The sequence below is a fragment of the Microcebus murinus genome, chromosome 16 (genome assembly GCF_040939455.1).
Source record: "Microcebus murinus isolate Inina chromosome 16, M.murinus_Inina_mat1.0, whole genome shotgun sequence".
In the NCBI taxonomy this organism is placed as follows: Eukaryota; Metazoa; Chordata; class Mammalia; order Primates; family Cheirogaleidae; genus Microcebus; species Microcebus murinus.
In genome coordinates this window covers 34674366-34700417 of record NC_134119.1, presented here as the reverse complement: position 1 = coordinate 34700417, position 26052 = coordinate 34674366, and the positions used below count along the sequence as shown (strand labels likewise).

At 40.7% G+C, this 26052-nt stretch overlaps 1 protein-coding gene across 2 annotated transcripts in view; it reads right to left on the bottom strand.

Moving 5' to 3' along the window:
* RPRD1B (regulation of nuclear pre-mRNA domain containing 1B) overlaps positions 1-26052 on the bottom strand; it is a 61228-nt gene that overhangs the window by 14886 nt on the left and 20290 nt on the right. For both annotated transcript variants that reach the window (XM_012754994.2, XM_012754995.3), the window contains exons 4-6: positions 19905-20017; positions 18148-18274; positions 11815-11990 (exon numbers count right to left, since the gene is read on the bottom strand). In XM_012754994.2, coding sequence (XP_012610448.1) covers positions 11815-11990; positions 18148-18274; positions 19905-20017 — 416 coding nt within the window. The remainder of the gene's footprint in view (positions 1-11814; positions 11991-18147; positions 18275-19904; positions 20018-26052) is intronic.

Here is a 26052-nt window from a genome sequence, read left to right as displayed (position 1 = left end):
AGGATAAAAAGTTAGTGTCTACACGTGGCTAAACTAATAAAAATGAAAGTAACAAAAATGAAATCAATTTAGGAGGGGACAATTTTTCAAATCTTAATATTATTATAAAGCTAAATATTTACAATTTAATAGATGTCCATAAAATGCTTTAAAGATATACTTATTAAAAAATGGACCTGAGTCCTTAAAAAATGCTTATATTTATGTAGTGGGTATACTTCATTACATAAAACCAGGTAAAACCAAAATACTAAAGTATGAGATGAACTATTTCTAATTAGTTGGGTTTATTTTTTTTCCCCAAATTAACTGCCAAAAATGTAAGCTTTGCACAAGTAACAAAGACCCCACACCCTGGCTTCCTTAATGTCCATGTTAATAGAGAGCCAGATTACTGATGTCATGTAGACAAACATCAAAGGTGGAGACAAAGGTTTCTCCTTTCAAGCCAAATACTAGTAGAGTCAAGCATTCCCAGAGGAGGCTGACATAGGGTAGGAAGGAAAAAGATAGCTTTCATACAAAATAATGTTAAGCAATGTTTCTTATAATTTTAAGTGATAACAGGTCTGCTCAGGGCAAGGCGGTCTACAGGTTACCACACTGGACACATTTGAGACAGCTCTGTCTATAAGCAATAAAAAGACTTCAATTCCTTTCCATTAGCAAACAAAAAAAGGGAATGTTTCCTAGTTCCTCCAAAGGCGGAGGCATATTGCATCCTTCCCACTAGAAGGACGCAGCTGTGGCAGAAGTCAGAAAATCCAAGTTTAAATTCTACTCTTCCATGTGCTTGTGGTATAACAGTGACTTTACCTCACTGGGCTTCTGTACATGAGATGGAAACAAACACAAGGCCTGAACCATGGTGGGGGGGGGGGGAGTGGAGTGAGGCTTGGGTGAGACCAGGCACTTGCTAAACTATTCCATGTGGATTAACAGATCTCAGGGGAAAAGAACACTCATCCCTCCCATGTCCTGTTACTTTATGAGCAATACTTAATCTTCTTGACTTATTAATGTATGTTGAGAAAAGAATTATTGAGATACAAAATCCTTCTTCCCACCAGCCATTTGAGTATGTCCTTAAAATTTAGCATGTTTACTAGAAGCTGCCTTGAGAAACGAAAGGGCCTTTGAACAGGGAGTATCTTTCTTCTTTTAAAAGGTCTGTGTCTAAGACTGGGAAAAAAAGTCACAGAATTGTTTAACCAGGTGGCACCACAGTCTTATCAGTCCATCAGTCTACAGGCCCAGGCAGAAGGAATTTGTCTAGGGAGTAAACACAGATTTTGTGGGAACATCCTCAAAGTGAAAGGAGTCCCCATCAGGGACAGACTGTGACCTAGTCCAGAGATGAACCGAGCCACACCTGCACCTGCCACCTTGAGAGCACCGGGCCAAGCCCCAGGGGAGGGCTGGGCATGTGAGAGTGATAGCACGGACAGGACTTTGGGTCCAGTCAGGGAAATAATCAAATCATCTGCAAACAGAGTGACAAACTACATGGTGGCCTGAAGGAAACAGACAGGGAGCTGAGACAGCATACTGGGATGGGGGGGCTTGGCTTTATGTGGTGGGAGAAAAAACAGTCCTTGAGGAAATGCTGTTTGACCAGAGATTACAATGAGGAACAGGAAGGAGCTAGGAAAGGGTAACTGGTGGAAAATAAGGGGGAGGACAGCGTTCCAGGCAGGCAGAGGGAACAGCATATGTGAAGTCTGAGACAAAAGGCCAGTGCGGACAATGCACCATGGAACACGGCAAGAAGCATGTCTGCTGAGATTGGCAGGGCTGCGAGAAGGGGGCCAGGCAGGGATTTGGGCCTGTATTCTAGGAGTAATGAGATCCCACTGTGATGTTTGAGCAGGGGTGTGCCATGCCCAGAGCTGTATTCTGAACACATCACAGGGTGCCATGTGAAGGATGGACTGCAGGGCGCAAGGGCAGATGCAGATGGATCAGCTATGAGGCTGCTGCAGGGGTGCAGGGGAGAGATTACAGCGTGGACTAGGGTGGTGAAAGTGGAGACAGAGACAGAGAGGAAGGAGACAGATTCAAGAAAAAACGAGGGGACAAAAAACACACTGGCTTGGCGACTACTCAGCTGAGGAAGACGGGGGATGGGAGGTCAATCGGGCAGAGGCGCAGCAGAGTAGCTGAGTGAGAGACGGCAACTAAAGGCCAAAGTGACAGATTAGGGAGGTGGAAAAAATCAGGAGAAACACAGGATGGGGCCTAGCGTCTGATTTTGATGAATGGCCACACCACTCTCCATAGGGGAAAGAGAAGGAAACAAAGGGGAGAAGGGAGAAGATGGATTGTTTCAACAGGACTGTTTGTGGGGTCTGTGGAAACATATATGGGGCTGAAGTGAAGGAAGGGGTCTGGGCCACGGAGCCAGTCAGGCCATTGGCACACAGGAGGTAACTGAGGCTGGCTTAAGGAAAAGGGCTCCACTGACAAAAAGGTTTAGTAAAGGAATGTCAACATTTACAGTACAAGGATGGAGAAAAGCTTATTAGAGTTGGGGCAATAAACACAGCAGCAGTACTAAATGCTAATGAGAGGGTCAGGAAGAGAAGGGGAAACAAGAAACAGACACTGAGTAGTATTTTTTGGCTTTGGAGATTAGACCACTGGGGACGGGGGGTTCTGCAGACAGTCACTTCAGTGGAATGTGGACATGCACACCAAGCTGCAGGAGTTAAGAAGAAGAGATAGCAAGGGAAAACAAGAAATGGCAGTGGTTACAAAGGGACAGTGGTGCAGAAAGTGCGCTCATGTGAATGTGATGATTTTTTTTAAATACAGAAGAGGCAAATACAGAAAAGCCTTCTACATGCTGAGAAGGCCACCTTCAGTGAGTCTACTGAAGACCTTCTGCAGGCAGGAAAATGAATTGGCCCTAAAGACCCTGTGTGACAAGGAAAGGCAGAAGCTAACAACTTCAGGATAGTCACTGTTAGAACCTATGGCCCAAGTGAGGGATAATTGCTATTTTATAACTGAAAAGCCACATGAAAGATAAAAGGCTGCAAGGACAGGACCACTAGTCCTAACGAAGAAGGCCACATGGAGCCGGGAATAGGCGAAGCAGATCGTCATCACTGAATGGTATTTAAATGGTATACTTAAGGGAATAACTCCTAGTAAATTTATGCCCCACAGAATAGAAACACTGTGAACAAATGGAAAAGGACCTAATTATACCATACCTGATACCCATGAAGAAAAAGTGGTATCCATCTGTAATCACTGTCCCACCCCCAAGAATTCTCAGAAGGCTGTAGGTAAAATTTTTATTGAGTTGAAATTTGCAAAGTTACTGTGCTTTGAAATTCTCAAAGTAGCTAACAACTGAATTAAGCAAAGAGAGTTGACCACATCTCTTCCTAAAGGTGTTCAAAGATAAAGACCTGAATGAGGAAGAGAACAAAAGGAGGCTTGCAAAGCCATGCTGACAGCCAGCCGGTACCACCCTCTTCACATGAAGCAGCCCAGACCTTTGAGGGCTCACGGATTTTGTTTTCATTTTGACTTCTGATTACAACCAGAAGGTTCTGCCCTAATCACAGAAAAAGACTGATCTCATTTCAAGCCTAACATTTTATATAGAGAAAAACAAAGTCTGAAATGTAACTTCCAAGATTAAAAGTATGCCACAATCCAATTTTACTTCCTTCAAAATACCAACGTGAAGTGGGAGTAGAAGGCCCACCTTAACAATCGTAGGAACATTCATAAAGACTAAAATAGATCTTTGCTCAAAATAACATGTACCCACTCAAACAGGCAGCTAGCTTGAGCTCAAATTTCTGTAATCTAAACCCTGTTCTCAAAATTATACTCACTCAAGTCAATGTTATAATAAGAAGTATCTGCTATTTTCCCACAGCTGCCTCAAATGTAAACAAGATCATTTAAAAGCCAGAAGAGAGCTTCATTAGTCTAATTAAACTGTTCAATGTTTGCTCCTTCATGAAACAAAGACTAATCCTTAACTTGTGGAGAGGTTTATATAAAGCTCAATGAAATCCTAGGCTGGTTAAGAAGTTCTGAAAAAGAGCAACAACTCCTTTAGCAGGAATGCATTATGGTGGCAAAGACTGTGAAATGTATATAAACTTCAGTGTACTTAAAGACAAGCAGACAGCTGCACATACACACAGAACCATTTCTAGAATTCTACATGAAGGAAACAATCCAAATACTGAAAGTTAGCCTCCAGTTAAAAAGAAAATGTAAGAGAGAAACATAAATGTGCAATCACTGAATATCCAACCACAAGTATTCAAACAACCATTTAAAATGTTTATAAACTAAAAATAGTTATCTCTGAGTAATGAGATTATGACTTTTTTTCCTGTATACTTATTTGCTAAGTTTCCTCTGATGCATTTTATAGTCAGAAAAAAAAAAAGAAATAAAGAAATGAGTATTAGCTGAATAAGAATGAATGTTCTGGCAAGCAAGGAGTGACAAGGGGCTCAGATACTGTTTGGACTTAATGCGTAAATGTATTTTATAAATATGAAAAATTAGTGCTACATACACCAACTGAACCTCAGTAGAGCTGTCACAGAAAGCAGGGCTTCACATGGTCTACAAAAGTTGGGCTCCAGATATTAGAACAATGCTAATGGTTAAAGTACGAAATTCTTGCTGGGAGAGCTTTGAAATCACGTCACTTTTTTCTTTTCTTTTCTTTTTTTTTTTTTGAGAGAAGGTCTCACTATGTCACCTAGGTTGGAGTGCAGTGGTGCAATCACAGCTCACTGCAACCTCCAACTCTTGGGCTCAAGTGATCCTCCTGGATCAGCCTTCCAAGCAGCTAGGAATACACGAATGCACCATCAAGTTTGGCTAATTTTTTTTTTTTTCTTTTTAGAGATGGGGGTCTTGCTATGTTGCCCAGGCTGGTCTTGAACTCCTGGTCTCAGCCAATACTTCCACCTTATCCTCCCAAGGTGCTGGGATTACAGCCATGGGCCATTGCACCTGGCCATGTCATTTTTTCAGTGTAAAGTCTTAAATACTGGCAAAGCATGCCCTTAGGTCACCAAGTACCTGAAGTATATTATAATGTGGCAGGGTTTTTCCCCCTGGAGTGAAAAGAAGTTATCGGTAAGTTTCACATTGTAATAAATACACACACTCACACAACCTATGATAGATAAAAGCTCCAGCTGTAAATCTGGCTTGAGCTATAAGGGTGAGTAGCGATTGAAATAAATTGGAGAGGCTGGGCATGGTGGCTCACTCCTGTAATCCTAGCACTCTGGGAGGCCAAGGTGGGAGGATCACTCAAGGTCAGGAGTTCAAAACCAGCCTGAGCAAGAGCGAGACACCGTCTCTACTAAAAAGATAGAAAGAAATTAATTGGCCAACTAAAAACATGTAGAAAAAATTAGCCAGGCATGGTGGTGCATGCCTGTTGTCCCAGCTACTCAGGAGGCTGATGCCACGGCACTCTAGCCCGGGCAACAGAGCAAGACTCTGTCTCAAAAAAAAAAAAAAAAAAAAAAAAAAAAATAGAAATAAATTGGAGGAATCCAAGGACCCAATATCCAGCCTCTAAACTCCACATCAGGGCCGGGCACGGTGGCTCACACCTGTAATCTTAGCATTCTGGGAGGCCAAGGCAGGCAGATTGCTTGAGGTCAGGAGTTTGAAACCAGCCTGAGCAAGAGCGAAACCCCGTCTCTACTATAAATGGAAAGAAATTAATTGGCCAACTAATATATATAGAAAAAATTAGCCAAGCATGGTGGCGCATGCCTGTAGTCCCAGCTACTCGGGAGGCTGAGGCAGTAGGGACTGCTTGAGCCCAGGAGTTTGAGGTTGCTGTGAGCGAGGCTGACGCCACGGCACTCACTCTAGCCTGGGCAACAAAGCGAGCCTCTGTCTCAAAAAAAACCCAAAACCTCCAAATCACTTACAGAACCCCACATATCAACTCACATATTGGAGGGAAACCTGGGGGGAGGGGGGAAGGCTCCCATATCAAAGCTGGGACCACACCACACCCTGCTACATGGGACAGGATCTGAGAGCAAGCCCCCACGACCACTTGGTACCACACTGACCTGTTTCAACAACTGTTCTGACAGCCTGTGGGGCTGACAGCATGGCTAGCCTAAGGAGGAGAGAGCTGTATGCTAAGGAAGGGCAGAGAGTGTAGAGGACTGGGGGACAGCAGGGGCCAGCTCCAGGGAGGGTCTCTCAGATCCCAGGGGAAGACAATGGATGATTACTGGAGTCAGGAGATTTGGACACTGGTCCTCACTTCCTTCCTCTGTGACCCTGACCTGCTTTTATAAACCCTGAGCTTAGTTCTTACCTAAAATAAGGATTAGACCACCTGTTCCCATCTGTCCTTACTGTAATGGACAATGAGATACTGGCTTTGAGCATCAAAGGGAAGAGGGAGAATTTACTCCAAAGCTGACAAAAAGGAGCTCGCTATCTCCACCTACTGCCTGCCTGTCCCCATCACTGAAACAAAAGTTTCTAACCATCTGCACCCTGCAGGGAGGAGGGGGATGATGCCAAAAACAACAGACGGCCATCAGTTTGGTTTAGAAACCCCCTCAGCTGTAGCCAAAGAATTTCTCAAGTTTTATAACTACAATGCAAACAGAAATACAAGAGTCACAAGGCAATGCTGGAATCTGGACCATTTCCCCCTTCCCAGCTGTGTTGTCTGAACTCAAAGGTTCTACTCCCTCAGTGTTCATTACAGCCAGGGGAGGTACCAAGCTGGCGAGAAACAGCAGCAGCTTTAAGTGCACTGAGCCAATTTTCCCCTCCTATCATCCAAGAGCATGGACACAGGTACAGGAAGGAGGGTACTTAGAACCTCAGGGGCAGAGTGAGTTCTTTCACTTAGAAAGGCCTCGGAGGCCACACTTCGATGTTTTCATGCCACCATTTTATCTTCTTACATAAAATGTCATTTCTCTGAAACAAGATTCTTGGGAATTGTTTAAATGATTCAACTTTGGCTACTTTGCTATGTAAGATGTTTACTGCTATTGATGTTGCGGAATCAAATTTTTATAAATCAAAACAAAATGCAACAAAAAACCTGATGAAGATACCAGATGTCTGCCTTGGATTCTATTCCTGTCTATGGCTAACTCCTTCCTGTAGGTTTGAGTTTCTCCACCAACTCAGAAGTCTAACTACACAATCTCTAAGTTTCCACCCAACTCAATAACCCTAATGACTTTACCTAGCCATTAGGCCTCTTCGTGTTGCTATACTTTTTGTAGAGCTGGCTGTCATAATTGTGCCCTAGTGACTTTGTTGAGCACATACATGTATATATGCATACCTTCTAGAGGTGAGGGTTAACACCAACAACTGAAAAGTAGTATCACTGCCCTCTACCTCTACCCGTGGTCCCTGATACCTATGACATCTAGATAGGGCCTTTATAAAGTCAAAGGCATCAATAAGATGGGATGCTGGGATGCTTTTTAAAATTCTGCATCAGAAATAAATTGCAATGGCCTTTTGTAGAAATAGAAGAGCTGATTCTCAAATTCATATGGAATTATAATAGGTTCTAAATAGCCAAAAAAATATTGAAAAAGAAACTTTGAGGACTCATATGTCCCAATTTTAAAACTTACTACAAAACCACAGTGATGGGAACAGTGTGGTACTGGCATAGGATAGACATATAAATCAATGGCACAGAATTGAGAGTTCCAGAAATAAACTCATAAATCCATGGCCAAATGATTTTTAACAAGGGTGCCAAACATTCAGTTGGGGGACAGTCTCTTCAACCAGTGGTGCTAGGACAAATGGATACCTGCATGCAAAGGAATGAAGCTGGTCCCCTACCTTACACCATATACAAAAATTAACTCAAAAATGAATCAACAACCTAAATGTAAGAGCTAAAACTATAAAACTCCTAAAAGAAAATATAGGAAAAATGGATTCTTAGATGTGACACCAAAAGCACAAGCAACAACAACAAAAAAGACAAATTGGAATTAATAAAAATTAAAAACTTTGTGTTTCAAAAGACATATCAAGAACACAAAAAGAAAACTTACACAATAGAAAATACTTGCAAATAGGCCGGGCACGGTGGCTCACGCCTGTAATCCTAGCACTCTGGGAGGCTGAGGTGGGTGGATTGCTCGAGGTTAGGAGTTCAAAACCAGCCTGAGCAAGAGCAAGACCCCGTCTCTACTATAAATAGAAAGAAATTAATTGGCCAACTAATATATATAGAAAAAATTAGCCAGGCATGGTGGTGCATGCCTGTAGTCCCAGCTACTCGGGAGGCTGAGGCAGCAGGATTGCTTGAGCCCAGGAGTTTGAGGTTGCTGTGAGCTAGGCTGACGCCACGGCACCCACTCTAGCCTGGGCAACAAAGTAAGACTCTGTCTCAAAAAAAAAAAAAAGAAAGAAAAGAAAATACTTTCAAATTATATATCTGATAAGGGTACAGTATCCAGAATATATAAAGAACTCTTACAACTCAACAAAAAAGCAAACAATTTGAACATGGATGGATATGAATAGACATTTCTCCAAAGAGAAATGGCCAAAAAGAACATGAAAAGATGCTCAACATTATTAATTAGGGAAATGTAAATCAAGATCACAATGAGATATCATGTCACATCCACTAAGTTGGCTAGAATTGAAAAGATAATAATAAATGTTGATGAGGATGTGGAGAAATTGAACCTGTGTACATTGCTGGTGAGAACGTAAAATAGTGCAGCTGTTGAAGAAAACAGTTTGATGGTTCCTCAAAAAGTTAACTTCAGAAGACCTGCTGAAGGCATTATGGTATTCAGAAACTACTCATGCATTTGGTAATTCCCTTATATTTTAAATAAACATCTGATCAAATGAATATGTTATTATTAACATTTTGATTTTTTTGTCTATTTCAATTTTGACATGTTAGAATATTTCCCTTACTTGGAACATTTCTCATATTCTATTTTAACCCCTTGCTTGCTGCTGTTTTTTCCCTACTAGAGTAGTAGTAAGCTCTTCGAGGAAGAAAGCACATCTTGCTCATTTTTGCACAATCGACTGGCACAGGTTTTGTTGTGTCCCTGAATGAATCCACAGCACCTTAGGGAGCACAGACCCTAAATCCCCACTGGTGGTCTCCAGCACTTCCTTCCCACACCCTGTCTTTGTCTTTCTTCATATTCCTGTCTGGACCAGTCTTGCTGCTCCCCATTTATGAACATATTTCTCTTCTATTGTTATTTCCTTTTTCAAAAAGGCTTTATTGTCTGACAGGAAGTTTGGACTTACCTTAAACCACAATCAGAATTGCCAACTGCCTCCTTAATCCACATTATGTACAATTGGTCAGTTTGCTTTTATGTTCACCTGTGCTGTTGATGCTAGAATATGATTTCCCTGAGGGCAGAAACTCAGTCTCCGTAACTCCCCCTCCCATATCCTAGGCTCTGAATCATCACACTCCCTGCATCCCAAAGTGTGGGAGCCACAGAGAAAGCTAACATAAAATGTTCAGGAGAAATAAAAGGAGAAGCTTGTTACATAAAAGATAATATAAACTTAAAAAGAAAATACAAACAAACCTAAGTGTGTTAAAACTTTGGAGAAAAAACAGACTCCCAAGCAATAATCACATTTCCAAATAGTTGTGAGAATTCTATGTATTCACACATTGAAGGCAATGAAATGATTAAAAAAAAAAAAGATTTAATTAGCATTCTGATTTGGCAGCTTTAAAGCAAGCACTGGCTGTGTTACAAAAATGAATGTTAAAAACATAGGTAGGCCTTATGTACTACACCCCTCCCAGAGACTTTTGGAAGAATTCATAGTATGAATGTATCATTCAAGTAGCACATACTTATCAAGTTTTACCATCACCATAAGGACATGAATGGATTAAGGCCAGTCCATTATAGAATGTGAGAGAAAAATCTTAGATTCAGGAGACCAAACTGTTCACATTTTTAGCAAGCATGGATAAAGAGAGAACTAAAAGTCATCTCTCAAATCTGATGTCGCATCTAGTCATAGATGCAGAAAATTTAGCTCTATTTTTACAATAAATGATTCTGTTCCTGTGGCTGGGAAACGTGGTTTGGGATAAGAACTTTTAGTTCAGACTCTGTACTTGCAGTGTTGGGACTTCCTGTTCTGCTTCTCCAGCAGTGGAATGCCAACACCCCTGCACAGCCAACGTGCTGAGGAGAGCGATGCGACTGGAAAGCTACGGGATACACTGAAATCTCTGATCTGTCTCTTAATGACCTCTCGTGGCATCGAGCAAGCCACTGGTCCTACACAAACGCGAATGATTCCCCAAGAAGAATCAGAGGAAAGCACAACCGTGGGGAGGGGAACAGAACAAAGAGCTAACCAGCTCTACCAGTCCAAACTCCTTCTCGAAGACTCTGTCCTCTATAGTGGTTTGCCACGTTCCACCCAACAGCTGCTCATGATAATCAATGTCTGACAGATCAGAGAAAGCCCTTAATGTGTCGCCAAGGGGCAGTTCAACAGATGGCATGATGACTTACAACCAGAATCATTAATTACACTCTCTTATTAGTCCCGGGGCACAGTGCTGAAAATACTTCCTCAGTGAAAGATGAGCATTTCAGATAAATGACCGTCTGGTACTGCCTGTGAAACTCTCTTTAGGATTTCTGGTCAGTGCTGATTTCCAAATCCAAGCCATAGTATTTTTACAGCAGTTTCCCATCGTCCATGTTCAAGCTGGCCAGGAATATGAAGTTTCCATTACCATTACCCATCATTACTCCCATAATCACTGCAGGTAAGGATACGGTAAAACTGCCTGTCACCCACTTCCCCTCTCAAGTTAGATGACTGTGTGGAAAGGCAAGTGCAATCACCTCAGCCACAGAGCCAGCACAGTGCTCCAATGTTCCCTCCCTCTGTGCCAGAGAACATGTTTCCTAAGTGGGGAAGGCAGCTCTCCCCCCTCTCATCTACTCTGAGTGGGATTTAAGAGGTAACCCTTATAATGTAATGTGACTGTGTCTCCAACTCAGAACTGTCCTCCCTTCACAAAACCACTAGCTACAACTGTTTTCCACGTCTTTAAAAAGAGAAAAGCAGACACTCCTGAAAGGAAGCCTAGAAGGCAAGCACAAGTTCCCAAACATCCACACTGCTGGCTGTTATCCCAAGGGACTAAGCATTGAGGTCAAACCACCATGTACTTAATTAAGAAGCCAAAACAAGTGCATGGTGAGGAAATGTTCCTCAACTCCCTCCCCAAGGGAACTCAGACTAATGTCCTCAACTCAGGGTAGAAATGAGTTGTTTCTCAACAGTTTTGAGAACTGGGCTCCATAAATACTACTGTGAAATTTCAGAACTGCCTGTAGACAGAGCTTGCAGGCAAATGACTTATTGGCCTTAGCATGGATACAAGTCAGAAATAAATGTCCAAACAACTCAAAAGAAAGAAATTCTTAAGCATTTCCCAAATACTACCAAATCAACATTCTTTGGCTTTCACTGATGTCCTGTTCTTTTTGTACCTACAACTAAAGCAATATTAAGATCCAGGCTGTGATTAAGAGATCACTGTTTGTTTTCTACAATCCAGTTTGTTCTTTCCTGGACTTATAAAAACATGATTCCAGTTTTTAACTAGGCTCAAATAATTATAGTATCTGAGGGATGTTACCATCTCATAAACTTTTAAAAGATAAAAATGTTGTTAACTACAGCATAATAAAAACTTTCTACTGTGGGCTCCAGAAAGGGAAATTTGGGATGTCTGGGTCTACCTTGCAATATACTCACTTCTAGCTTTTTCTCTTTTTCTGACAAAACATCTTTCTGATTCTGGGTATACTCCACCAACATCCGAGCCAGCTGGCGACGGTCTTCCAGTTCTGCTGCCAGGCGCCCATTATATTCTGCTAGTAACAGACAAGCTTCATCTACTGTTTTTGAAAGACGTTCAGCTGCCTCTTTGTCTAAACACAAATGAGACCAAAACAAAGAGAGAAAATAAACAAATCACATAGGTATGACTGCAAACATTTCAGGGGGAGGTTAGCAGTTTGTCTCCCAACGTACAGAGTGTTTAGAATAAGCCAGAACCTGTGTACCAACAATGGGCTGGCTGACCAAGAAATCCAAAGGCATTCACTCAGTCAGCAAGACAGGACATTTCTCAATTACCTGACGGGAGGCAACTGTGGAGCGAGGGGAATCTGGCAAAGGCTTTGTAAATGCCTGTTCCCGCAAAAGCTCTATAAACCAAATAAGCACAAAGAGATACCTAAGGTTATCCACGAAATTAGTTTTTCCTTGCCCCTGAGAATTTCAAGTGCTTTTGTTTATTACAGTTGGCCCTTTGTGTCCATGGGTTCTGCATTTGTGGTCTCAACCAACCATGGATCAAAAATAAGCAGACAAAAAACCTCCCCCAAAACAAACAACCCCACCAATTAAAAAAAGCCAATAAAAAATACAAATTAAAAAATATATAAAAAAACTATTCACATAGCATTTACATTGTATTACATATTAATAAAACAAGTGATCTAGAGATGGTTTAAAGCATATGGGAAGATATTTGCAAGTTATATCAAATATCATGCCACTTTACACAGGGACTTGAGCATCCTCAGATTTTGGTATCCTTGGAGGATGCTAGAACCAATTGCTGACAGTTACTGAGGGAGGACTATATTACATTAAGTAATTTTTTTTACATTCCGCTGAAATAAAAATGCATACACTCGTTTCTTGGGTGTGGAAACCCACACCAAAAAAAGCTACATGACAGGTTTGATATGTATGTGTCCAGCTGAGGAGCTGGGACTCAGGCCTCTAAAATGGATCTACAGGACTCTACTTCTTAAACTACGTAAGCCTTGGGACCTGGGCATAAGCCTTCTTTCTGCATTCAGCCAAATATATGGCGTGATACAAAACCGAGGCTTTTGCATATTTTTGAACAAGACCTATATTTTGCATATTTTTGAGTAAGACCTATCAGAATTTTATATGTGTAGGTACACACAAAAATAAAAGAAACAAAAGTTTCATAAAATAGTATTTACCCTTAAAAGTGTTCTATCATTTATTCTATTCCATTTTTTAAGAAATGTTGGCCATGACCTACTGGACTGATTTCATGTCCAATTTATGGGTTGCAACTCATGTTTTGGGGGAGGGGGAAACTGTGCTGAAATATATGAAAGGGTATTCTTAGAAACAAGTAGTGAACAAAGGCTCAACATTAGGGAATGAAAAGAAACAAAAGGAGGACTTATATTTATAAAGAATTGATATAATTATGTATGAGTAGTTGTGAAATTGAAACACTAAATATGTGTACCTCATTTTAAAAAGGCCTTAACAGACCAAAATAGTAGGTCAGTGCTTTGAAGCAAGAGCACCAGAGACTGCAGCAGTTCTATGGGACAAACTAAAGGTGAGTTACACAGTGATACGGATCTGTCGCTCCCCATCGCTACACAGGTTGTCAGAGGCGAGAGCACTGGGCATTCTCCTGGGTAACTGGGATTTAAGAACTCCTAACACAGTGTCTCTGTTTGGCAAACAGTTGTCTGGCTTTTGGATGCCTTCTTAATGTGAATATTGGGAGATGAACTGCTGAGGGAGTCTAAATTTGGTCTGATGCCAAAGATCAGGCACTTCTATCCTCCATGGGGAAAGGGAACAAAAGAATGTCCTTGGTGAAAGGGAGTGAGCAAAACAGCACAAAGGGAAGAGACAATCTCAGTCACAGAGAGTAAAGAGGGCTGCAAAAACCATCCTCTGGCTCGGTGGCTCATTTTAGTTCTGTCATTGCTTGACTATCTGAATTTTGTCTTTAATGGTTAGTTTATTAAGATGTTTGGGTGCTTATGGCAAAAAATGGCAAGGATCAGAAAACTTTCTCTCAGGCCAGTATTCTGTGGGCTCATTAATTTTCCCCTGAGAATCATTTACTTCTACATCTTCCATCTCTCCTTCCCCTATGAAGGGTATAAAAGCATCTGGACCTCACTGGGTTATTGGGTAATCACTCCTACCGCATTCCCACCCCACACATTAAATAAACTTCATATGCCCCTTTCCCCTATTAAAAAAAATGGCAAGGAAAATACTAATTTTTAAGATTTAAGATTTTTTAAAAAGATCAATTCTCATCCTCAAGAAATTATACATGTAACTCATTTATACAAGTAATTATAACCCCCAAAAATAACTTGTAATAGTTTAATGAGTTATACAAAAAACACAAGCAAAACGCAAAAGCAAGATGCTCGCTTTAGGGGACTCACCTGTGGCTGTACTCATGCGCTCTGCTCTCCCCCATACATCACAAGAGTGGCTGCAAGCCTCTTTCGGCCAACGCTCTCTTGTGCACAAGCATCCCACTGCCTCTTGCTTACTCAAAGACTCAACTTCTACAACTGTCTCCTGTGTTCCCCCACCTCGGCACATTCTCCCCCTCCTAAAGCTCTACCATCAGCATACAAACGCACTGGTGTGTGTTCCCACCACATCTCTCTCCAGCTACTGACCCAGCTCCCTGCTCCCCCTATACAGCAAAACTCTTCAAGAGAGCTGTCCACGCTCCCTGTAGCCACCTCCTTTTCTCCTGAGCCCATTCCAACCAGGCTTCCCCACCCACCAATCCTCTGCTCAAGACCTCCTAATTAGCTTCACAAATATTTGAGATCCTACTCTGTGCCTAGGCTCTCAAAGTCAGCAGAGAACAAAACGGACAAAAACTCTCTGCCCCTGAGTTTACATTCTCAGGTAGGTAGAGACACAATGCGATACTATACATATTCACCAGCCAAAGATTAAGAACTATAGCGAAAAACAAGGCAGAGGAGAAAGAATGAGGCATTGGAAGGGGGGGGATCAAAACTTTCCACACAGTGATCAGGGCAGGCTTCACTGAGGTGATCTGTAAACAAAGGCCTGAACAAAGTGAGAGAACAAGCCGTGTAACTACCTGGGAAGAATCATTCCAGGCAGAGGGAATAGCAAGTACAGAACCCCTGAGAGGGAGGAGTGCCTGGCAAGGAGCCCACACTCATACAGCCTGAGCAGGGACAGAGGCAAAGGAGTACAGTCTATAAGGACAGGGGCTAGACTGTGGAGGCAGAGACAGCCTGGCTTTTACTCCATGTGGTGGGGGAGTCGTGGGGTCTCCAAACAGGGGAGATCGATGTGACTGCTGTCTGACAGCGTCACTCTGGTACTGGTACTACTGAGCAGGAGGGTGGATCTGTGGGTCTCAAGTTCCAGTGGATGGGGCAACACTAGAGATGTACCTTAGGGAATCATCAGCATAAAAACTGCTATTTAAAGTCATGAAACTGGATGAGACCAATTGTCAATGAAACTACCTAGAGAAGGGGGCTAAGTTCTCAACATGAAGAGGTCAAGGAGAGTGAAGAAACCAGCAAGGAGGCTAAAAAGACAATGACCAGAGAGAGAGTGGAGGAAAGCTAGAACAACGTGGGGCCCAGTTCCCTACTGCTGTAAAATTACCACAAATTTAGTGGCTTAAAACATCACAAATGTTTTTATTGTGGCTGCTTCCTCCACCTCCAAAGCACATAACTCCAACTTCTGCTTCCACAGTAACATCTCCTTCTCTGACTCCTGCTGTTCCCCACGTCGCTCTTACAAGGCCCCTGTGATCACACTGGGCCCACCTGAATAGCCCAGGCACTCTCCCATCTCAAGATCCTTAAATTAGTCACATCTGCAAAGGCCCTTTTGCCACATAAGATGACATAGTCACAGGTTCTGGGGATTAAGACGTGGGCATTTTTTGGGGGAGGAGGGGGCATTATCCACCTACCACACCGAGTGAAGAAAGTATTTTCAGGAAGAGGAAATAATCCACTGAGCCAAATGCTACTGGGGTCAAATTAAGGTGAGGGTAGAGAATCCACCACTGAATTTAGCAGCAAGGAAGTCATCAGCAACTTGACAGCAGTTTCTGCAAGGTAGAATCAAGAGAGAATGGGAGGAGAAGTGGAGACAGGGTAGGCAATCCATTCAGGCTGTTTTGCTAAAAAGAATGGAGAATGAGGCAGTAGCTAGAGGAAGATACGGGGTCAAGAAAAAAGTTTTCCCACATGGGAAAAAATACATGGCCTTATGCTATTTAGAATGATCCAGTAGAGAGAAAAAAAGGAAGATGCAGGCGAAAAGGGAAGCATTGTTAGAGCAATGTCCTTGAGTAGGTCTAACACAGGGAGAGGGGCGGACTTAGAAAGCAGCATTTTCATTCAGAGAGGAAAAGTCAGCTAAGGCATGATTTTTACTTCTTTTTCCAGCCAAGTTCAGCTGCATAGATATGGGAAAGAAATAGAGGAAAATTGGATGAAAGAATGGTGGTTTCTTAGCGTATAGCAGAAAGAGGAAATGTTTATTATTTAATGGGTATAGAGTTTCAGTTTTGCAAGATGAAAAGAATTCTGGAAAATGGTTGCACAACAATGTGAACATACTTAACACTACTTAACTGTCACTTTTATGTATATTTTGCCACAATTAAAAATTTAAAAAAATTTTAAATAGAAGCTATATGAGACCTTTAGGGCAGTGAAAACAGAAAAACAGAGAAATGAAATCACATACATTGCTAGCTTTATATTAATTTGCTTCCAATTTTGCAGATTGTGATTTTGCCAGTAAGAACAAATGAGGTGGCCCTTGTAGTAGTAATAATAATAATAGCATGGATTTAACCAGTTTAGGGATTTTGCCAGGAGACTACACTGAAGGGGGAAAGAGAAGGAAAGGGGTTGAAGGTATATGGGAGGAGGTGATAATAAAGACACCAATCTGAGTAAAGAAGAAAATGAGGACTGAGGGCTAGGAAGAGGTGGTGGGATCAACAGACTGCAGGTCTCATGGAGTGAACTACTGGGGCTGGGCAGCAGCGTGAGGGGGCAGAACACTTATGCTGATTTAGAAGGTTCTCCAACTAAGCACATCTCCTGCCAGGGGATCCTCTATGTATAGTTCCCTCTGTCTGTCTGGTGGCACTTCTTTCCCTCAGATACATTCACAGCTTGCTTCCAAATATTTCGGGTCTCTGCTCAAGGTTATCGTATCAGAAAGGCCTTCCCTAACCAACTTCAAAATATTGTTTCCTGTAGTCACTCTCTGCCCCCACACTCCTACTTTATTTTTCTTCTTGACACTTCATCCCTGAGCGGATATGAGTGGGACACCAAGAGCATCTACTACCCAGTGGGCCTCAAAGATTTGTTGAATGAAGGAAATAGTTCATGTGTGAGCTTGATTTCCTTTAGATGGATATGGAAGAGGTTAGAGGAGCAGCCAAGTCAAGGGACTGGAGGGGAAAAAATGGTGGCCCTCAGAAGACAGTGGAATGAAAGGTCTGAGCTTTGGTAAAGGGAAGAGCATAGGCTTTGCAGCCTAGGTTGGAATCCCAAGATCCACTACTTGTGTGACCCTGGGCAAGACTCCTAACCTCTCAAAGCCTCAATTTCTTTCTATGCAATATGGGGATATACATTTAGCCATCTACAAAGATTATCATGAAGAATGGAAGTATCTGGCACAGAGCATACTCTACAAAGATTAGTTCACGCTTCACTTCCTCTTTCCAACTTCCCATGTACAAAGTGGGAATAATGTCAACTGCTCCTCCCTGTTTAATTGGGGGTCATTGTTAGGGCAAAATGACATGACTAACAACACACACCTGGAATTCTTGGCACTATCATCTATGAGGTTTGTCGGTGTGCAGAAATAACACAGCCCTGAGTCATAAATTTGTTTCTTTTAGTAAGAGGGTCATGAGTTTAATGGATAGGATAATGCCTATCCTCACCTCCCACCCCATGCACACACAATTTGTGCTGTGTTTTCACAGTACCTGCTTAGAGTGCCACGGGTTGTGGCAGGCCAGCTTTCCACAAAAATTCCTAGAATCACTATTCAAGCTTTGACTATTCCAAAAGCGCCTTCGTTTGGCATGAGAGCTGTTTGCAAATCCCAAGGTGGCAGAGCACCCAATACAACATGGAAAGTCTATACCTGCACACATAAGCATGTCCTAGGGTTTGATGCACTACAGGTATGTTCCTCTTTTCCCATCTTTCACTTTCTCACCTGTTATTTTTTCCAACAGAGAAACGTCTTGCACTTCCTGGGGCAGAGAAGCAATTTTCTGCCGGACGGTAGCATCCCCTGACGCGGCATTTTCCAAATCCTGCAAAGCTTTGATTAGTTCCTCTGTCTATAAAAATAAAAACACAAATAATACTATCCATAAAGACACATGGGGTTTAAAGACAATTAGTTAGAGTTAAATGATGTGGAGACAAATTCTAAAAACAGTCACTTCTGACATTTTTAAAACATTTGTTTAATCTCAGAGCTTATACAGAAGTCATGATGCAATATTTCTAATATGGAATAGTCTTCTAGGACACACACACACACACACACACACACACACACACCAGCCGTTTATCAACCATATTAATATTGACTGATTACCATACAAGCTACTTCAATTCTTTCTTGGGTTTGTGTTACAAAAATGAATGTCACTCCCAAAATATTAAATGTGCCAAACTCATTAATTACAAACAAAGTGGGGGAAAAAGCAAGAAAAGCAAACCAAGAATGTATATTATATATATCAGAAAGAGCTTTCTTAAATTGTCAGAAAACACACAATGCTGACAGGTTAGCCAGTCCATAATGACCAAGGAGTAGCTGCCTCTGTAGATGGCAGTTAGACTACCCCAAAAGTTGATGATTCAGAATGTTCTCTTCAGAGTTTTTAAATGCAAAGATATAGGACCTAACACTGCTGGCATTTAATCCCCAGTCTAATTCAACATTTTGGTTTTTTTTTTAACTCTGTCACCCAGACCCAGGCTGGACTATAGGGGTACAATCTTAGCTCACTGGAGCCTCAAACTCCTGGGCTCCAGCAATCCTCTCACTTCAGCCTCCCAAGTCATTGGAACTATAAGTGTGTGCCACCACAACCATCAATTAAAAAAAATTTTTTTTTAGAGACATGGTCGTGCTATGTTGCCCAGGCTGGTCTCAAATGATCCTCTGGCCTCAGCCTCCTGGGTTGCTGGGATTATAGGCATGAGCCACCAGGCCTGGCTAACATTTTAACAGAACACAAACTAGACATGCTTCCTACTTACATAGGCTTTAACTAGGCCCATGTGCAATGAAGTAAAGCTGTTTTAGGCAAAATAAGAGGAGGGAGTGTGCCCCCTGGACTCTGAAGCCAGAAAGACTTGGATTCAAATTAAGACATTGGGCAAGTTATTTAATAGTCTCCCTGAGCCTCAATTTCTTTGACTGTAAATAGATAAAATGAACCAAGGCAGAGTTAATGAGCTAACCTGTATAAAGGGCCAAACAATGTAAACACCTGGTTAAAGACTAATTCCCTGTTTTAATATTTAAATAAGCTACAGTATAGCAAATTTGTTACTGGCACACTGTCCTTAGACATTAATGAGTTATTTACTTATAAAACCACCATGCTATTGGAGATGAGCCAAGGCTTGAAGACTTCTGAGAATCTTTGTAACAATATCTATCCATTTCACAAAAATCTATTTTTTAAGAATATTTTCAGTTTCTAGGAGTGAAAAAACCAAGTCCAAGTACATTATATTAATAACATAAACCCATCCTAGAGTCGTGGCATGCAAAGATGAAGTGAAGCCCATTGTCTGGCAAGCTTCATTGGGGCGGATTGTGCACTGGCACCCCAAGAGATGCCGTCTGGCAATTCCATACTATTGGTCACTGGTGCCACCTTGTGGCCATCCTCTACTAGGAGAGGCCACTTCAAGCCACTCTGCCCAACTCTTGGGGTCAAGACATACCAAAAGGGGTCCTGCAGAAGGATCTTGAGGAGAGTAGCTTCCAGGGTAGTCGTCATCCTCCTCCTCTTGTATCTGCTGAAATGTTCGCTTCAGAGATTTCTTCTCTTCTGTGGCTAGAGGAAATAAAAAAAGTGATAAATGTGAGTCACACATCCTGCACTAACAGGAGTCAAATGTTTTGCACAATAGGCCATATGTGAAAAAAGAGCAGAAGGATGTACATTTTCAGAGATGGCTTAATGTTAACCTTTATGCCAGTTATTTTAAATTGGTTGTAATTCCCTATATTACTGAAAAGAGTCAAAAGTTCTCGGTCATCTCAGATTAACTCTCTGGAAAAATACTACTGAAAACAAGCATCCAAAGGGAAACTTACCGAACAATCACAATTAAGTAAAAGCCTCATTATCTTAAAAAAGTAAGTTAATAGTTGACAAGTAAAAGGGTGAGAAACTCATGAGACAGTATAATGAAGCAAGCCAATGTGTGCTAGGGTTTATAGAGAACATATTGCATATAAAATGAGATATGTTATGCTTTACAAGGATCATTTCAAAAAATAAATAAAAGAAATTCATCAAAAAAAGGTGTCAAAATTCTAAACACAAATATCCTGTGAAGTACCCCTTTAAAAACAAAACCTAATTTCACCTTAAAATCAAAAATAACCATTACTGAGAAATATGATTGATACAACTGGGAGAAATTACTTAAGTTACCATTTTAAAATTAACCACTTTTTAGGCTGACAGGTTACATTACTTATTATCTGTACGGTATGATTTTACATTGTTATGATAGATGTGTTAATTCCAAAATCATTCCTTTTGCATCAAATTGGACAGTACAAAATAAATGCCAAACAACTGTGAGAAATAAATCTAAATGATAAATTCTGGTTTAGAAAGTAAAGAATACTGAACACTTAACATGTGCCTGGCATTGCACAGTTTCTTCACATTTAATCTTTCCAACAATTCTAAGATGGTGCCCCAGAGAGCTGCCCTCTACCACCTCCATTTTACAGGTGAGAAAACAAAGTCCCAGAGAGGTTAAATGACACATCTGAGGTATGACTCCAAAACCTACACTCTTTCCACTGCACTCAAATTACTTAAATTAGCACCACACTGCACCCGCTCATGTATCAAAAAAGAGGAACACCAGGAACCTGCCTCACAACTTTTAGAGTCCAATAGAATAACTCACATAGGATATACATACATTTTTGCTTAAACACTTTTTTCTGGAACCAAGTATGTAGCTCCTGTTCTCCATCTCACATATTAACTGAGCAAACAATGTTTAAAGTGAAAGCCAAGTCAATATCACAGGTTTTATTTTTTCTTAATGTTTTTGTCTATTCTAAAAAAAGAAACATCAACATTTGCAATATAGGCAGTCCTCATTGTTGCACATTCTGTTAATCATGGATTTCTTGCCACTGTTTTGTTAAAGGACACCAGTCCTCCAAGAACACAGTTCAAATTTCAGTTACCATGGGCATATTAACTCTGAGTAATTGTATAAAGTACAAATTTCACTACTAACTTCAGCCCCCAAATCATAATCACTTCTTCAAATTCTGTGAGTGAATGGTCACTGCACATCTGTTATTCAGTTCACACACAGCAGACTGTTTAGTTGTGCTGTCTCTCCTAGTGATAAAACCACATGATATTTATAAAAATGAATTATCAAAATAGGAAACTGGTTACAAAGATGAGAGTGCAGCAGGAAAACTAAAACTAAAGCTAATGCTGGAATTGAAATCTGAATGGCACGTAAATGGAGCTAGCGAAGAAACAGCAGCTGTGGGATACTGCCACTGCCACTGTTCCAGAGGCTCTAGATCCACAGCAGAGGGACTTAGTGAAAGCCAACTTGTCAACACACATGAACAAAGTGGGAATGATGAAAAGTACGACAATGTCCTAGAGCAGGGGTGAAGAACCCGTGGCCTTCTAGGTTCTTAAGTGAGGCCTTTTTACTGAATCCAAATTTTACAGAACAAATGCTTTTATTTTTATTAGTACATTTTTGTCCGTCTTAATGAACATATTTAAAATACCAAAGAATAAAATGGGTTTCAATGAAATAATCCTCCAGATTGACCGGCACTATTAGAACATTAGTAAGCCATAAGGGCTAAATTGACAGCTGCTATGCTCATGATGTAGTTCTAACTTCCCCCGCCTGACCAGTTGCCACTACCACATGAGGCTGGTTGGCGAGAGTTCATGGGGGTCAAGTACACCAGTCTGTTATCAGCTTTTGACAATGGTGCACTGTGTTTCTATTTGAAATAGAATTTGTGACTAGTTGCACAGCTCAACAGTATTTAATTTTGTATGCTCAACAGCCCATCATGCCAAAAAAGACCCAGAGAACGCTGAAGAAAACAGATTTTTTCATGAAGATTGGGAATTGCAATATTATCTTATTTCCACCAAAGATAAGATAATTTGCTAGCTTTGTGTACTGCAATATCAACATTAAAGAAATTCAATGCTCATCAGCATTTTAATACTCATAAAGATCACAAATATTTTGAATTAGAGGAAGAGGAGTAAAAAGGTTGTATGGTAGATATTAAAAGATGAAAAGCAAAAGCAAAGACAATTCTTTCAAGCAGCAATAAGATCTAGAAATAATGCCACTGAAGCAACTTATAAAGTAGCTTATATATTCAGGGGAAAAAGAAGCCATCAGTGATGCAGAAATTGTGAAAGAATCCATTGTTGAAGTTCTAGGATGCTTAAGCCCCAATAATGTTTCAAATTACAAACAAGTGCCTCTCAAGGAGAACCATAACTGACTGGCAACATGAATTAGCATTCAACTTAAGTGAACAATTTCATGCAATACTTCAAAAGGAAAATATATATTATTCAATCATTTTGAATGGGTCTACTGATTCAGCACAGGTTTTATACTTCATTCAGGTAATAAGAGATTTTCTTTGCTATAAAGAATTACTTGCTTTGGGCACTGTTGCAAACAGAACATGGAATAGATACCCTCAACAACTTTCAAGATAAATGTCATGAATTTGGTAAATTTAATGAGTATATATACAGATGGTGTACCTTCCGTGACAGGAAAACATGAAGGGTTCATTGCACAGATAAAAAAAAGTATTAATAGATCCAGATGTTCTCATTTCTTTTCATTGTATCTTACATCAGCAAAATCTGTGCTAAAGCTTCTATTTTAAGTGACACTTTGCAACAAGTTATTAAGTATTGTTAACTATATTCTTGCAAATGCAACACAGTGGCATGATCAGTTTCATAACATGCTAAAAGTTGAAGGATGAGGAACTCAGTGTGGATTTGCCATATCATTCTAAAGTGCATTGGCTATCACAGGGACAGGTGTTAACCAAAATTTTATCTCTACAAGAACAGATAGTTAAATTTTATGAAGAACAGAACCAGCAATGTGAATTATTGGAAGAAGATTTCTATTAGGAACGTAGCATTTCTGTGTCATATGTCAAATCAAAACAACTTGAATATTTCTTTGCAAATCTATAATGATATGTGGCAAAAAAAAAATCCAAGCATTTCAAAAAAAGCTATCCTTTTCCAAAACTCTTCTTCAAAAGGAAATTTCAGATGAACATTTTCCCCAGTTAGCAAAGATCACTGAAGAGCAGGGTGACACATGTGAATCATTTGAACAGCTGTTACGGACCTATTAATTGAAGAATACAATGAAAGGGTCACTGACTTTGAGAATCATGACATCACATTCAAATCAGCATTTCAGCCTCACCTAGCTGATATCACCAAGGCACCTAAACAACTACAGATGGAATTGAGCGAGCTCTCAGTAGACGACATTTTGAAGTCATTGTTTAATGCTAAGAAAGTTCCAATTGAAATATGGAAAAATGCAACAGAATACCCATGCCTTCAGCAACATGCCCAAAAAATGCTTTCTTACTTTTACTGCTGCTAATCTACATTCTCCTACCTAACCCAAATCAAGATGCCCTTAAGGTCACAAATGAGTGATACCCATCTAGAAGGATCAACTGAAACTGTGGACCTCCATGCTGCAACCAAATATTCAAATATTGTCCAACAAAAAGCAAATAAAACAAAGTCATTAAAAGGTTATTTAACTTTAAAATTAATAAATAGTTTTCATTTTTGGAATTATTAAGTACATAGTAGTTAAATTTAAAAAAATAACATACATTTTTAAGTATATCTAATTGAAGTTTCTTGAATGCAGCCTTATTTGATTACAGCTAAATTAATGTAGCCTTCCAACATCAAAAGGTTTCCCAGCCCTGTCCTAGATGAAGTGAGGCTCACAAAAAACTGCGTACTAAAGGAACTCTCAGAGATATTTTACAACTATAGTACCCAGCCCCCAGGCCACGTGCCGGTACTACTGGTCTGTGGCCTGTTAGGAACTGGGCCACAACATTGCCTGAGCTCCCCCTTCCCCCCTCACTCCCCATTCATGGAAAAACTGCCTTCCATAAAACTAGGAAATTGGACCACACATCAGGTGAGCGAAATGTAACCCAGTGAAGCTTCATCTGTATTTACAGCCGCTCCCATTGCTGGCATCACTGCCTGAGCTCTGCATCCATCCCTTCTGGCCCCCCAACCCTGCCATGAAACCAGTTCTTGGTGCCAGAAAGGTTGGGGACTGCTGTTTTATAACATGAAAGCACGAAGAATAAAATGTTGGAAGCTGATCCAAAGAAATAAGCACAGTATGACAATTTGCTAAAGCAGCAACCTCCAACCTTTTTGGCACCAGGGATCAGTTTCCACGGACCTGGGGGTGGGGTAGCTCAGGTGAAGCTTCACTTGCTTGCCTTTGCCCACCACTCACCTCCTGCTATGTGGACCCCTGGTTCTTAAGTTTCATGGAAGACAATTTTTCGGGTGTGGGGGCTGGGGGGTAACTCTGCAGCCTGGTCCCTAACAGGTCATGGACTGGTACTGGTCCTCAGCCCAGGGGCTGGAGGCCATGCTTGCTCTGTATCATAAATTGTAACAGAAGAAGGCAAACATTGTTCAAACTACTCTTAATAAGTTTGTTACAAAGGAAACACTTTAATTTTCAATGTTGCTAATTTTTTACGTTACAGCATACTAAATAACTATTATTTTACCATCTTGTTTTCCTACATGTTTGTAATCAACAGTGAGTTTTTAATTCTTTGACAAAAATTTTAAAAGTCACAGAACATTTGTGATTTTCCCCATTGATCAAGATTGCTTTGCATGGGTTCAGCTTGTTTAATCATTTTTATAGTCCTGCACTATCCTACAAAGTAAGGACTGCTGTAGTTTTTTAAATGAAAACTCTATCAGGACATAATTTACATATAAAATGCCTAACAGTACTTTGCACACAGCAGCTACTTAATTAACATGTAGTATGATCCAAGCAGACATTTAGCCACTACAGCATCAAAGTGGCTATGTGTAAGGAGTGGCCATTAAAATGTAAGCACAAAAGATCAAAACACTTTTTTACATTGTTTTGTTTGCTTCCAGGCACTTAGAAGAGTGCTCAATAAATAAATGTTAAATATACTAAAGAAAGTAGAAAAAAATTATAAGACTTGAAACCTGTTTTCAAACTCTCATACAGAAATCATTATATGTAAAAACCAAACTCGCTACCCCAGGACACTCAGAATGACTGAACGTTGGCACTGGAAGGAAGGCCTTAGATGGATGTACACCTTTACTTCCCCCAACTCATTCTCATGAACATAGCAAGGTCCACAGATTGTGGTTTGCCCAAAGCCAGAGAGCCTGTTGGTCTAAATGTGGGTCCTACAAGCCAAAGCCTCCTAATCTGGAGGTCTTTTTACTACTTTATGCTGCCACACATTCGCAGCATTGTAAGATTCAACTCAAACTGATAAAAATAATTTGTATTTTGCCATCCTGATGGAAGAGTGTATAACAGGAGGCATTAACCATTATCATACTACTCCAGTTTTCTATTTCTACCTGGAGAACCTACTGGTGCTGCACACCTAAGATTTCTGAAATGAATTATTCATCACTTCCCCATAGGGCTTCTCATTCCCTGAGCTGCCTATTTCCATTACAACACTTCCACTGGCCCCATCTTCCACATAACAAGGCCTTGGAAACCACCA